The sequence below is a fragment of the Mytilus galloprovincialis genome, chromosome 3 (genome assembly GCF_965363235.1).
Source record: "Mytilus galloprovincialis chromosome 3, xbMytGall1.hap1.1, whole genome shotgun sequence".
Classification (NCBI taxonomy): Eukaryota; Metazoa; Mollusca; class Bivalvia; order Mytilida; family Mytilidae; genus Mytilus; species Mytilus galloprovincialis.
In genome coordinates this window covers 33,191,409-33,207,946 of record NC_134840.1, presented here as the reverse complement: position 1 = coordinate 33,207,946, position 16,538 = coordinate 33,191,409, and the positions used below count along the sequence as shown (strand labels likewise).

Genomic DNA, 16,538 nt, shown 5'->3' with positions numbered 1-16,538 from the left:
TCTTCTCCTCTTATAGTCAATTTTTAACCATTTTTCGTAAATCTTAGTAATATTTTACAAAAATCTTCTCCTCTGAAACTACGGGGCCAAATTAATCCAAACTTGGCCACAATCATCTTTTGGGTTAGTAGTTTGAAAAATGTGTCCGGTGACCTGGCCATCAAACCAAGATGGCCGCCATGGCTAAAAATAGAACATGGGGTAAAATGCAGTTTTTGGCTTATAACTCAAAACCCTAAGCATTTAGAGCAAATCTGACATGGGGTAAAATTGTTTATCAGTTCAAGATCTATCTGCCCTGAAATTTTCAGATGAATCGGACAACCCGTTGTTGGGTTGCTGGCCCTGAATTAGTAATTTTAAGGAAATTTTGCTCTTTTTGGTTATTATCTTGAATATTATTATAGATAGAGATAAACTATAAACAGCAATAATGTTCAGCAAAGTAAGATTTACAAATAAGTCAACATGACTGAAATGGTCATTTGACCCCTTTAGGAGTTATTGCCCTTTATAGTCAATTTTTAACCATTTTTCGTAAATCTTAGTAATCTTTTACAAAAATCTTCTCCTCTGAAACTACTTGGCCAAATTAATCCAAACTTGGCCACAATCATCTTTTGGGTTAGTAGTTTGAAAAATTTGTCCGGTGACCCGGCCATCCAACCAAGATGGCTGCCATGGCTAAAAATAGAACATGGGAAAAATGCAGTTTTTGGCTTATAACTCAAAACCCAAAGCATTTAGAGCAAATCTGACTGGGGTAAAATTGTTTATCAGGTCAACATTTATCTGCTCTGAAATTTTTAGATGAATCGGACAACCCGTTGTTGGGTTGCTGACCCTGAATTGTTAGTTTTAAGGAAATTTTGCTGTTTTTGGTCATTATCTTGAATATTATTATTGATAGAGATAAACTGTACACAACAATAATGTTCAGCAAAGTAAGATTTACAAATAAGTCAACATGACCGAAATGGTCAATTGACCCCCTTAGGAGTTATTGTTCTTTATAGTCAATTTTTAACAATTTTCATAAGATTTGTAAATTTTTACTAACATTTTCCACTGAAACTAATGGGCCAAGTTCATTATAGATAGAGATAATTTTAAGCAGCAAGAATGTTCAGTAAAGTAAGATGTACAAACACATCACCATCACCAAAACACAATTTTGTCATGAATCCATCTGCTTCCTTTAATATTCACATAGACCAAGGTGAGCGACACAGGCTCTTTAGAGCCTCTAGTTCTAGTCTTTTATGTTTTTTGATTTTAGTTCATTTATATTTTTGGGGGAGTTTAGTGTGAGGTCCATTTGCATTGATCTATTACACATTTGATTAGGAGCCAGCTGGAGCCTGCCTCTGAGTGTGGGTTTTCTCACTTTGTTGAAGACTCATTGGTTGTCTTTGGCTGTTTTCTGCTTTTTCACGGGGTTGTTGTCTCTTTGAAACATTCCCCATTTCCATTCTCAATTTTATAATACAATTTTTTAATCAAGCCTATCTAAGTATCTTGATGTAAATTCAGTCTAAAAAATAAATAGCAGTTGATTTATGATACTCATTTTAAGATAGCATGTATAAAATAATGAACACCTGAAACACTTTTCTTCTACAAAAGACTCAATAGTGATGCTTTCATACAAAAATTAAGTTAAAAAAGGCCAAATTAATAATGAAGTTGAGGAGAATTTAGGACCTAAAGTTTTGAGAGATTTTGCCAAAAATAGATAAGTTAGTTACTCTATACATGGAGTAGAAAATCCTTAATATTTTGAAATTCAAATTCAATTATGAATATGACCATATCAATTATAGTTCATGTCGACGCTAAAGGGCTGATTTATACTGGGCTGGTGATACCATCAGGAACGAAAGCTTCACTAGTAGAGGCGTTGACCAAGTTCAGTGAGAAGAATGAAAAACAGTTGATATAAATTTTGTTATAGATGCAAATGACATTTTCTAGCAATAGCTGGAATCATTTATAGAACAAAACATAATCATTTATTATAAAAGAGTAAAAAGGTAATAAAAAAAAACCTAAAAAGATATAAAATATTGTTATTGAAATTTATTACATTATATAATATAAGTATGTTTTACTTAATATATAACTTTACATTTTAGGTCCTGTAGCAAGTGCTTTGACAAACCGTTATGGATGTCGGAAAGTTACTGTAGTTGGAGCACTGCTAGCATCTTTAGGATTTATTCTGAGTTTATTTGCACCAAATATTTACTACTTATATGTTACATTTGGTATCTTATCAGGTAAATTAAAGACAATCATTTGAATATTAAATGCTGCAAGTGCATTTACCCTTTTGCAAATCCATATCAAGCATAATAAAAAAAACACGCTGTGGATGGTCATCAAGTTTTACTCTTGTCTATCCTTTCTTCCATACATCCCAAAATTAGTTTCCATTCCCTAACTTTAGTTTGCCTCATCAAATGTAAGAAACTTATACACAATGCTTATTAGCACCGAACACAGATCCAGTTCTAATATGGGTGTCTGACTTTCATCACTTTCAATGTTCTTAGTTATGTCCTTCATAAATGGAAAAATTAATTGCTAAATGCTCCATTTCCCCAATCTAACTTTAGTTAACCTCAACCAAATAGTACGAAACTTTTACAAAATGCTTATTACCACCAAATACAGACAAAGTTGGAATTTGGTTAGTGTCACTTTCACTGTTCATGAATTATGTTCCTTTAAATATTGTTACTGAAATAATTTTGGTTATTTGATTAAAATTGAGTTTATTATTAATTAAATCACCATTTTTGCACGATGCAATATAATGATATTCATTTTAAAATTTATGATTTGGAAGAACGATGTATAATGGTGAATATTCTTGGAGATTATAAACATAGAAAGTTTTACAAAAAATCACTTTCCAACCCGTTGAAAATCAAGAGGTTGTTCTAAAAACCAGAGGGTTATGTTTGCCGACTAAATGTCATGAGAATAGATTTTAAATAGATTCCATGCCATTTTTGCTTGAAGTTGCAGCATCAGAATAGATTTCTGTAGATTTAACTGTCGATTTCTATGTAAATCAATAAATGCTGCACTATTTGCACATTCTGTAAATCATGTTTTAATGTTTAAATAAGACATTTGATTCTATAAACACAAGTTTCATCTGCAAAATAATTCATTTTAGAATGCACTGGAACTATGAAAACACTATTAACACTTATTTATTAGAATTTGCATTGTGTGCTTTGTTTAGAAACAACTCTTAAGATTTGGCAAGGCTATTTATAAATAATGAATGTCTTGAAGTGAAATTATCATACAACAAGGGTAAATTAAATGGTCCAGTGATATCCTTTGGTTATAGAAAATAAAGATTGAATTTTTGCATCTCACCTGTGAGCAATACACAGAGATACTAATCCTACAGCAGTGGCAGTGACTGCCTATTATTTTTTTTTAAAGTTGTCATGTATGTGTTTGGTTGAAATAATACAATCATAAAACAAAAATCATTCTGCAATAACAATAATACAAAATAAGGATTATGCGAAAATTGTAAACTGTTTGAATATCATCTATAATTTCCGTTCTAACATTGCATTTTCATCTATACCATATGTTCATTGCACTAAAATAACAAATACTACCAATTTTGTTTTGGATTTGCCTATTATCATCAAATAAAAAAATTAAAAAAAGAGAACTACCAGTACTGCAGAAAGAGAGAAATTGTAAACAGTGAAAATAATCAGCAACACAAAGATTAAAAAAGAGAATGGCCATAGTTAGAGATGTACAATGATTCTGTTCAAATCACAAGCTCTTGTGAGACTCTAGTTAATAATTGTAGAAACAGATAACTTAATTTTCTGTAGTGTCATGAATTTTGTAATTATTTCAGTCTACTCATGTAATCTAACTGTGTATTTTATTTCAGGTTTGGGTTTTGGATTAATGTACTTGCCAGCCATTGTGAGTGTGTCACATTATTTTGATACAAAGAGATCATTTGCTACTGGACTAGCAGTATGTGGGTCAGGTATAGGTACATTTATATTTGCTCCATTGTCGAAATTTTTGGTAGATGAATACAAGTGGCAGGGAGCTGCTCTTATAGAAGCAGGGATTATTTTGAACTGTATTCTTTGTGGTGCTTTATTTAGACCATTAACTTACAGTGTGTCAGATAATGATGAAGAAAATGGTGGACTACATAGTACTGAAAAGGAAGTGCTTCTTGATAAGAAAACACAGAATGGAAGTACTGGAGATCACATTCCAGTAATTAAAGTGAATGGAGAAAGAAAACCGATTAAAGATCATGTACTCGATCAATTAAGATTGACAGAAACAAATAATGTAAATATGTTCAGAAGTGATGGAGCTATTCATACAGTTAATGGGAATAATTCAGAACCATCATCACCATTATCAGCCATTGTTGTTCCATCATTTAATCGTCAACATTCTTTTACACCTGTCCAGAGAACAACTGGTTCAAGTGTTTTCAATAGGAAAGATATATTTTATAGCGGAAGTTTAATGAACATTCCACAATACAAGTCCAGTCCAGAGATGTATATAACAAGTATTCAGTCCATACCAGAAATGATATCTGATGATAAAGAATGGTGTCTTATACGTTGTCTCAATTTGTCACCAGAAATGAAAGATGCCATTCATCAAATGTTAGACTTTTCTTTGCTTAAGGATGTTATATTTGTACTGTTTGTTATTTCAAACATTTGCACCAGTATTGGTTTTAACATGCCTTATATATATCTACCAGCTTGTGCCCAAGAAGCTGGAATAGATGAAAACAGTAGTGCCTTTTTAGTTTCTATAATTGGTATAACCAATACAATTGGTCGTATTGTGTTTGGCTGGATGGCAGACAGACCATGGGTTAATAGACTGATGTTGTACAACACTGCCTTAGTTATATGTGGTGTTGCTACTGCCTTGAGTCCTTTAAGTGACAGTTTACCATACCTCCAAGGTTATGCAGCTGTATTTGGTGCATTTATAGGTATGTATGTTGGTAGGGGTAAATATTATTAAACAATTCAATTTGGTATGTGTAGTGAAACAATATAGGCGAAAAACTATTAATCAGCAAAAAGTCTACCGGTAAACAAGTTTTAAATTATTTATACATAGGCCATCAATTATATAATTCTAACATCAATTTTTCATTTAGACAATGGACCTGAATAGATGGCCAGAATTCTAAATCTGGGACAAGCACATGACTACAAATAAAATTAAAATAATGACATACATTTATGGTGTCTTATTGGATTTCATTTAAATACATGTAGATGTATTCTGTATCTGTTAGTAGACTGTTACATCATGAATTTATTAGATTTAATTTGGAATACTAGAACAAGATTTGTCATTCAATCATCAAGATTAAGAAGAAAGGTAAAATAGTGCACAAGTTTTGCTTTTTTCTGTACTAATAAAAGTGATATGAGAGATATACCAATGAGACTGCAACCAAAAAACACAAAAAAACACTCAAAAGGTCTTCTAGGTCAGGTAAATGTGTATCCAAAACAAAGGCAATAAAGCTCTGTATCAGCTTAAGTCTTTAGATATAGATAAATTGAACAGAAATCCACATAGTTATAATGACACCACTGAAAAGTTCAAAGTTTTAGTATAGATGCACTAACATTTGTCAGGTTAAATCAATGTTGTGAATATGCATCTCTAACCCTATTACCTGGTTCAAAATTTTTTTTAAAAGTCCATAGAAAAATCCAATTAAATCATAATTTTACAAATTACAAAAAAGTTGTTGATTTGGGAGAATTTCTCACATGTCTCAGTTATCTCCCTTAACTAAATCAAAAGTGAAACATTTGCAAATTCTTTAGTTCAAAGTTTTATCAGTCCCTTACCTTCTAATTGGAAGGGGAATTTTGGTTTGAACTCTGTCTGTCTGTTTGTCCATCTGTCTGTCAGGCAATTCAGTTTTCCACACCTTTTTTTTCATGCTTGTAGATGTTGATTTGATATTTGATATATAGTTTTATAATGACAAGGTACAGATTAAGTTTTGAATTTTGTTCCAGTCTGATGATTATGATCCTAAAAAATTCCCTCAAGTAATCAGTTTTCCACACTTTTAATTAGGTGGGGCATTATGTTTTTCCCTCTGTGCATCCATTTGTTTGTCCATCTTTCCGTCTTTCTGTTTGTCCTTTCATCATTCTTGCTTCAGGTTAAATTTTTTGGGCAAGGTAGTTTTTGATGTAGTTGAATCTGATCAACTTGAAACTCAGTACGCATATGTTCCCTATAATATGATATATCTAATTTTAATGCCTAATTAGAGTTTTTACCCCTATTTCACGGTCTATTGACCATAGAAAACTATAGTGTGAGTAGGGCATCCTGTACTATGGACACATTCTTGTTTTGTCATGCTTGAAGATTCAATGAATTTTTAACCAGTAGAGGACTATTTATTGACTATGTTTTGCCATGCAATACTCTCTGAATGCTTGTTTGTATAAGACAATCTGGTTCAACAACTTCACCTACCCTGCATTTCTCATGCTTTTCAATATTATATAAATGTATGGTCAAATTGCCCTCCAAACTACTAACAAAATAGCAAAGTGATTGAAAACTATCATTCTCCATTGACAATGATGCATTCATGACATTGGTGTAAATTTAGATACACCCATTCAGGCTAAGGCCCTTAAAGTGTATCTAATATTTAAATAATGAAAAGTAGTTAAATATTGATTTTTAGATTATAAAATGATACAGAACACTAATAGTTCTGGAAACAAAATTAATTTTGGGTTTTATTGCAATTTTAAAGCATTTTAAGTACTTCATTCGTCAATGTTTTATGACTGAATTCAATTGTGTGAGATAATTTTTCTTAATATTGGCATTTAACATTTACTTCTGATCATGAATCCCTCCCTTGCTATTTCACACATTGTCAGGAGTCAGATATTATTGTTTTCATAGAAAAAAAGTGATTATATCTGCACAAATGTAGATGACATACATCACAAGTTCATGCTGTGACTTGAAAAATATTTATGGTTTGGGCATCAGTGGTGAAGGCATTGTTTAATTTAATGGAGAATTAAACAAAAAATGGGGATGTAGCCAATGACCTCATTTTCATGGTTCAGTGTCTACTTGAAAAAAAGTTCAGATTATTAGTTTTATAAATTTCACTCATAGAATGAGTAATAGGATAACTATATTTGGTATGTGCGTATCTTGCAAGTTTGTCATGCCCATCAGATAGTTTTCAATTGACCTCTACCTCATTTCATGAATCTGTGAACAAGGTTAAGTTTTCTTGGTCAAGTCCATATCTGAGATACTGTAAGCAATCGGTCTACTATATTTGGTGTATGGAATGATTGTAAGGTGCACCTGCCTAACTTGCAGATGTCATCTGACCCTGACCTAATTTTCATGGTTTATTGATCAATGCTCAGTTTTCCTGGTTAAATTTGTTTCTTAAAAGTATAATAGGTCAACCATATTAAAACCATATTTGGTGTATAGAATGATTGTAAAGTGAACATGTATTTACAGTTTGGTTTATCTGACCATGCATAACCTCATTTTCTTTGATCATGTTCAGTTTATGTGATAGTTGTAGTAAAGCTTTATATTAAGGACTATAATATAAACATAAAATCATTTCAGCATGTTTGCACTTCTGTAAGAGTACCAATGAACATTTGACATGTATGCATTGAAATAAGTACCACAATTTTAAATAAGTGTCATCCAACATAAAAAAAAAGTTTTTTACCAACATTTATATGACATAATAACATATATACATGTATATATTTATCTCCATTTTTTTTTCAGGTGTATATGTAGGACTTACATCTGTTGTATTGGTGGACTTGTTAGGGATAGATAAACTGACCAATGCTTTTGGTTTACTTCTAATGTTTCAGGGAGTGGCTACTCTGATTGGCCCACCAATTGCAGGTATTGTAATATGTAAATCGTACATGAACCTGAAGAGAAAAAAATAGTGTTTTCATAACAAATGGTTACCCTTATACTGAACCAGTCTTAGACAAATAGGAAAATTTTTCCTTTTTCTTTGAAAGAACAGTTTTTTTCTTGATTCATATTGTGAACTATGTAACCAAACTAAACACCACTTCATATCAACAGGGAATTATCAGCTTACAAAAAGTTTCTGGTATAGCTACTAATTGGTAGCAAGTAAATCAACAGCTATTTGTTTGCCATTAAATGATCTTGCTTTCATGCTAGCAGATATCAAATACATGACAATATCACTTTATTTGGTATATTTTGGTTCTTTGCAAGTCTTCATGTCTGTTAGACATGGATCACTTGAACTGGACCTAATTTCATGGATCAGTGATCAATGTTAAAGTTATATGACTAGGTCTGCTGTCTCACAAATATTATAAGAAGAAGGTCAACTATATATACATTGTATATTATATGTGGTGTATGGAATGATTGTATGTTGAAAATGTCAGTCAGGCAGGTAACAAATGACCTTGACCTTATTTTAATGATCTAGGTGAAATCATTGTTAACTACATTCCATGCTTACAGTTCATTCTGTATACCTGTAAATCTTATTTTTAAACCAGTTTGTCTACTATATTATACTATATTGAATTTCTTGAAGCAATTAGCACTTAAAGGCACGTTTTTAAGCTCAGTTTATCTGTATGTTGTTTTAAATGGTCAGTTCTGTTGGTTGTCATTTGAAGAATCAAAAGAAAGGAAGACTTTTTAATTCTAAATTACTATACTAAATTGGAAACAAAGAAATGCCAGTACTCACCTTTTTACATTGCAACAGCATTATTACAAGTAATTATTCAAAGAGCTCTTATAAAAATTATAAAAAGCTGTATAGAAATTTTGCAAAAAAAATATGTAGAAAAGAGTTATCTTGTGAAAGCTGATGTATTTACTATTAACTACCATTATATTGCTCTTTGATTTTACTTTTAAGTAAGTTTGTCTGTTACTTTACAGGCTGGTTGTATGATGCAACAGGAAGTTATGATATATCATTTTATGTGGCTGGGACTGTGGTAGCTTTTAGTGGTGCTGTACTATACATCATTCCTGTAATACAGAAATGTACTGGACGGAAGTCATATTCAAGAAACACAGAGTTTGTTGTTGACAATCCAGATACTTCAAACAATGAATTGAAAGAAGTAGAAATGTCAGAGATAAAGCAGACTTGAAGAAAATTGTGATAGATGTCTCATTTGAATATGAATTAGTGTAACAAAATAATTGCACAAGATTAGAATTATTTTTGTGATCATCAATTTCACAACGAAATGTTAATGATTTATATCAAATATATGTACATAGTACACTTAATTATATCATATATATATATTTGTTATGTTAATAAAGTTGGTTCATATGATTGAATACAGATCTTAGGCAAACTATCTATTATATAGGTTATAAAAAAAATTATATGTTTGTACTACTAAACATGGTCAGTGCCACGTAGAAATAGGGTTTACTTTTATAAACAATGATTGTTCGGAGAATAAATTGTAATAGAAGCTTGTCACTACCCCAAAAACTAACAAAATAGGAATTTGATTGAAAAACATTTATAGCTACATCAAAGAACAAGATAATAAAAGATAAAATTAATTTGGGAAAGTGATTTTTTAGCAGTTTAGTATTGATTTACTTTTATGTTTCACACAACAAAAGAAGTAGTTATAAGACTGTGTTTGGTTGGTCATTAACAAAAATGTTATAAACTATATTGCCTTCTGTGTCCACTAATTATTATTTTATATGAACAGTTCTTGTATTACAGTGAAAGGTACTATATGTGTTGTTTGTTATGTTTTGTCTTTGTTTGAGTGTCTATATTATTTTTAGGGAATCAGATGTTAGTTGGTTGATATGGTCTGTTGTACTGTCCAGTATTTTTTGTGATTCGTGTTATCATTTTTAGCTCACCTGGCCCTACAATTTTTAGATGAATCGACAACCTGTTGTCGGGTTGCTGCCCCTGAATTGATAATTTTAAGGAAATTTTGCTGTTTTTGGTTATCATCTTGAATATTATTATAGATAGAGATAAACTGTAATCAGCAATAATGTTCAGCAAAGTAAGATTTACAAATAAGTCAACATGATGGTCAATTGACCTTCTAAGGAGTTATTGTCCTTTATAGTAAATTTTTAACAATTTTCATAAAATTTGTAAATGTTTACTTACATTTTCCACTGAAACTACTGGGCCAAGTTCATTATAGATAGAGATAATTGTAAGCAGCAAGAATGTTTAGTTAAGTAAGATGTGCAAACACATCACCATCACCAAAACACAATTTTGTCATGAATCCATCTGCTTCCTTTATTTAATATTCACATAGACCAAGGTGAGCGACACAGGCTCTTTAGAGCCTCTAGTTATGTATTATAATTACTAGCCAGCCTTATCCCATCACAGGATATCTAGACTTGGTGACTTGGTTTGAATTTCTCATGTTATGCAAAAAACAGGCAATGATAATAATTTCCTCAAAAACAGGCAATGATAATATTTTCTTGTTTCAATATCATTAAATTATCAAATAATTGATTCAGTATAGCAATGTATGTACAGTTTCTTTGTTTAAAAATGAGTGAATCTGTGTAAAATTTCTGAGATTTTTATGTATTATTTTGTTGGAAAACAGAATTTTGATTGTACTTAACTTTAAATTATATGTGAGGAAACGATGCCCTGTTTAAAAAAAAAACAAAATTGGAAAAATCTCTTAAAAAAACTCTTTGACAATCTAGTTATTACTACAATGGAATTATGTTTAAAAATATAACACTATCTTAGAATTCATAAAAATACATTCTCTGATATATTTTTAAAAAAATTTCTTTTTGTCATACTTGTACAAAATAAAACAACATTTTTGTAAGACAAGACACATGATGATTTTATTATTTTTTTTAGGTCTATGATTTAGTTTCTATACTTAATTTAGAAGTTTATCATATATATGTGTGAATATTTAGCTGTGAAAAAGTTTTTCTTTAATTGAAAAAGTCTACAAAATATATAACCTCTCAATGGTTTTTGCAGGTAAAGGAGACAATCAAAGATATATATTTTTTTCCCCATTTTGTTTATATATATATATATGATTATATTAATTATATTAATATAAATATGTATATTTTCTAGAAACAATTTTTATAAACATGTTGATTTGTATTAATAACTCCTTTTGACCTTCATATATCCAAGTTGTAGTTCCATTACCAAACATTGTAAAATACTGTGGATTATTCGTTGGATACCAATTGTTCAATCCAATTAGGGTATAAAAAATGTGACATCATAAAATTGTGTATCTTCAATAATTTAGTAAAATGAAAAAGAGTAACCTCCCTTGCTTTAAAATCAGTTTTTGACTAATTTGATTCAACAAAGGGAGGCATATCTGTTCACCTCTTGTAGAAGGATGGGAATTGGGTACCACATTAAAATTTTTGCTAAAATGTAATTAACAACTTCTCTGTTTGATGTTAACTGTAGTTACAAAAATACCATGTTTGAATGACTATATAGAATTTTAAGGCTAGGTTGAGGTTGTACTGGTAGATGAAAGGAGGAAATTGACCCTAATACAATGCAAGGTATAAGTCCTAACCACCTCATGTATTTATATGAATATTGGAATAATCTTGGGATTTCTATACCCCAAAGCTGTTATAGTGTTTGTTATTTTTTCATTCAATTGTTGTTTATTTGATCACTGTTTTGTATGTTTTACTTGATTATTTTGTAGAAATATAAGTTTGATGAGTAGTTTTATTGTCGAGCCTGCAACTTTTGTTGCAGAAAGCTCGACATAGGGATAGTGATCCGGCGGCGGCGGCGGCTACGGCGGCGGCGTTAGCTAACTTCTTAAAAGCTTTATATTTTAGAAGGTGGAAGACCTGGATGCTTCATACTTTGTATATAGATGCCTCATGTTACAAAGTTTCCGTCAGTCACATGTCCAATGTCCTTGACCTCATTTTCATGGTTCAGTGACCACTTGAAAAAAAAGTTCAAATTTTTTGTAATGTTGAATTCTCTCTTATTATAAGTAATATGATAACTATATTTGATATGTGCGTACCTTGCAAGGTCCTCATGTCTGTCAGACAGTTTTCACTTGACCTCGACCTCATTTCATGGATCAGTGAACAAGGTTAAGTTTTGGTGGTCAAGTCCATATCTCAGATACTATAAGCAATAGGGCTAGTATATTCAGTGTATGGAAGGACTGTAAGGTGTACATGTCCAACTGGCAGGTGTCATCTGACCTTGACCTCATTTTCATGGTTCAGTGGTTATAGTTAAGTTTTTGTGTTTTGGTCTGTTTTTCTCATACTATATGCAATAGGTTTACTATATTTGTTGTATGGAATGATTGTAAGGTGTACATGTCTAGCGGGCAGATGTCATCTGAACTTGACCTCATTTTCATGGTTCAGTGGTTATAGTTAAGTTTTTGTGTTTTGGTCTGTTTTTCTCATACTTTATGCAATAGGTTTACTATATTTGTTGTATGGAATGATTGTAAGGTGTACATGTCTAGCGGGCAGATGTCATCTGAACTTGACCTCATTTTCATGGTTCAGTGGTTATAGTTAAGTTTTTGTGTTTTGGTCTGTTTTTCTCATACTTTATGCAATAGGTTTACTATATTTGTTGTATGGAATGATTGTAAGGTGTACATGTCTAGCGGGTAGATGTCATCTGACCTTGACCTCATTTTCATGGTTCAGTGGTTAAAGTAAAGTTTTTGAGTTTTGGTCTTTTTATATCTAATACTATATGTCATAGGTCAACTATATTTGGTGTATGGAAATATTTTATGATCTATATGTCAGTCATGCAGGTTTTATTTGACCTTGACCTGGTTGTCACGGTTCATTGCTCAGTGTTAAGTTTTTGTGTTTTGGTCTATTTTCTTAAACTATAAGCAATAGGTCAACTATATTTGTTGTATGGAAGCATTGTTAGCTGTACATGTCTGCGTGGCAAATGGTTCAACTGACCTTGACCTCATTTTCATGGTTCATGTTAAGTTTATGTGACAGTCGTAATAAAGCTTTATATTTAGGAGTATCAACATAATATCAATGATTAGTAAAGAAGGCGAGACATTTCAGTGTGTGCACTCTTGTTAAAGACAAAACACAAGTTTTAGAACTTGTTATTCTAAGAAAACATGTAATCTTTCATCAATTTATTTTTAATGTTTAGAAGATTTTACAGCTGAATAATCATGTCAAGTTAATGATATGTGTTTTATTTTGTATTCTTTTTTAAAATTAAATTTTTTGGATCATTTGGAAGATACATTTTATTGAAGAAAAATATGTTTTTTCTATAAATCATATTTGTACACAGGTGAGAGTCAAGAGCGTTCATAATGTCTTAAAAGAATCTTGCATATGGTGGCTATCTAAATAGGAAAAAGTGTGATATTGATTGAGCTTCAGAACAACTATTCAGTATAATAACATTCACTGTTTGCCCATTTGAGCTGTTTTGTGATCTCTCCAAAAGATTTTTAAATTGTATGCAAATGCATTATAATAGTAACATATACAGTGAATCTTGGACATTAAATACTGGCAATTGTTGAAAAACTAATATTACTTTTACAACATGTAGATTATTGGTTGTTGATGTCCACTTTAAAAATTGTTCTGTGTGTTTTATTTCAATATTATTATCTTCCATTGAAATGCAATATTTTAGCTGATAGTTTGTGCAATAATTTGTATAATAGCTTTACAACTTTTATTATATTTATTTATTTTATTTTTTAAAATTATACACACACATTTTCTGTAGTAGATCAATTTCATAACCTGTCACATTTGTTATACATATGCATTTAGAAAGTTATTGTTTATCTTATTTGAATGTTAAGTTATCTGAATCATAGGGCCACATAAGCTATTGCCTTCACTGGGCATGTCCATCTATCATTAATCTGATTGGAGACTTGAAATTTTCAAATTTTTCTGCTTTGTATAAACAAGGTTAGCTACTTTCAAGTATAACAAAAGTAATGATTGGCTCCCAGTTTGCCTTATTTAATGCATTTCAGGTGAAATTATACATAATTAATGATTCCACTTCGTATCATATTCAGTTCTGTTTTTAATTATTGCAGATTCCATCTTTTTAGCTCACCTGGCCCGAAGGGCCAAGTGAGCTATTCCCATCACTTTGCGTCCGGCGTCCGTCGTCGTCGTCCGTCGTCGTCCGTTGTCGTCCGTCGTCCGTCATCGTTAACTTTTACAAAAATCTTCTCCTCTGAAACTACTGGGCCAAATCAAACCAAACTTGGCCACAATCATCATTGGGGTATCTAGTTTAAAAAATGTGTGGCGTGACCCGGTCAACCAACCAAGATGGCCCCCACGGCTAAAAATAGAACATAGGGGTAAAATGCAGTTTTTGGCTTATAACTCAAAAACCAAAGCATTTAGAGCAAATCTGACAGGGGTAAAAATGTTTATCAGGTCAAGATCTATCTGCCCTGAAATTTTCAGATGAATCGGTCAATCGGTTGTTGGGTTGCTGCCCCTGAATTGGTAATTTTGAGGAAATTTTGCTGTTTTTGGTTATTATCTTGAATATTATTATAGATAGAGATAAACTGTAAACAGCAATAATGTTCAGCAAAGTAAGATCTACAAATAAGTCAACATGACCAAAATGGTCAGTTGACCCGTTTAGGAGTTATTGCCCTTTATAGTCAATTTTTAACCATTTTTCGTTAATTAAAGTAATCTTTTACAAAAATCTTCTCCTCTGAAACTACTGGGCCAAATTAATCCAAACTTGGCCACAATCATCTTTGGGGTATCTAGTTTAAAAAATGTGTGGCATGACCTGGTCAACCAACCAAGATGGCCGCCATGGCTAAAATTAGAACAAAGGGGTAAAATGCAGTTTTTGGCTTATAACTCAAAAACCAAAGCATTTTGAGGAAATCTGACATGGGATAAAAATGTTTATCAGGTCAAGATCTATCTGCCCTGAAATTTTCAGATGAATCGGTCAATCGGTTGTTGGGTTGCTGCCCCTGAATTGGTAATTTTGAGGAAATTTTGCTGTTTTTGGTTATTATCTTGAATATTATTATAGATAGAGATAAACTGTAAACAGCAATAATGTTCAGCAAAGTAAGATCTACAAATAAGTCAACATGACCAAAATGGTCAGTTGACCCCTTAAGGAGTTATTGCCCTTTATAGTCAATTTTTAACAATTTTCATTAATTTGGTAAATTTATGTAAATTTTTACCAAATATAGTTCTCTGTTACTAATGGGCAAAGTTCATTATAGATATAATTGTAAGAAGCAAAATCGTTCAGTAAAGAAAGAACTTCAAACACATCACCATCACCAAAATACAATTTTGTCATGAATCCATTTGTGTCCTTTGTTTAATATGCACATAGACCAAGGTGAGCGACACAGGCTCTTTAGAGCCTCTAGTTCTCTGACAAACTAAATCAAATCCGGCTGAAATGATATCCTTTGAAAACCTCTTTCAAATCTAGTTTGATATCAAATTAAAATATGACAACATTTTGGTCAACTTTTGTAAAGGACCAATTTCTACTAAATTTAAAATACAAAAATCAACAAAGGAATATAGTGTTATTGGGACCTATAGTCTTGGTTTATTATATTTTATTATGATTTAAATTGATAAAAAATTGAAACAGTTATTAAGTACAATTTATTTGTGACAGTATTAGATTTTGAGTACAGATGAAAATTTACTGTAACGAAATCAAGTCCATGTTTGAATGTAGGTGTTCAATTTAGTACCAATTTAAATTGTTATGAAAGTGAAATTCTCCATTAATTGGTGATTAAGAATGTAAATATTTTTCTTGACTAGATATATATGCAAAATATTTATATTCAATAGAGTATCACACACATGTAATATGAAAGTTCTGTGAATATTTCTTTAGATGATATATTGATGATTTACTGGTATGTACAAACAATTCTTTCTACAATAACTCATTAAAATCAAACTAATTTTACAGAAATGATTATTCTGGTATTATAATGATATTAAATGTGTACAATTTTATTAAAAAATTGTTTGATACAAAAAGTTATTGTATTAAAAAGATATGTAGATAATATTTATTGTTTTTCATAGCTTAAGCTAAATTATTGACACATGGAAATATGAGAATGCATTTTCCTTTTTAACTGTTCATTTGCACAAGCCCAAACATTTGTTTTGTATGTTTGTCTCCTCTATAATTGGGATTAAAAGGAAACATGGCATATATGTCAATGAAACAGCAACATATTGGTGCTTAAACATGCAGACGACTAGAGATAAAAAAAACACTGTCTTATACAATACACAGGTGTCTATTATATGCTGAGCTATAAATTTCCATGCACCTAAACAATTGCAAAATAATTGAACTAACTATT

General features: G+C 31.1%; 1 protein-coding gene across 4 annotated transcripts in view; it reads left to right on the top strand.

Annotated features, from left to right (window-relative positions):
- The window catches only part of LOC143067760 (monocarboxylate transporter 5-like), a 30,788-nt gene extending 14,556 nt beyond the window's left edge, over nt 1–16,232 (top strand). For all 4 annotated transcript variants that reach the window (XM_076241260.1, XM_076241261.1, XM_076241263.1 and 1 more), the window contains exons 3-6: nt 2,136–2,279; nt 3,941–5,032; nt 7,873–7,998; nt 9,040–16,232. In XM_076241260.1, the coding sequence (XP_076097375.1) occupies nt 2,136–2,279; nt 3,941–5,032; nt 7,873–7,998; nt 9,040–9,257 (1,580 nt within the window). In that variant the 3' untranslated portion in view covers nt 9,258–16,232. The remainder of the gene's footprint in view (nt 1–2,135; nt 2,280–3,940; nt 5,033–7,872; nt 7,999–9,039) is intronic.
- Nucleotides 16,233–16,538: the final 306 nt, after the last annotated feature.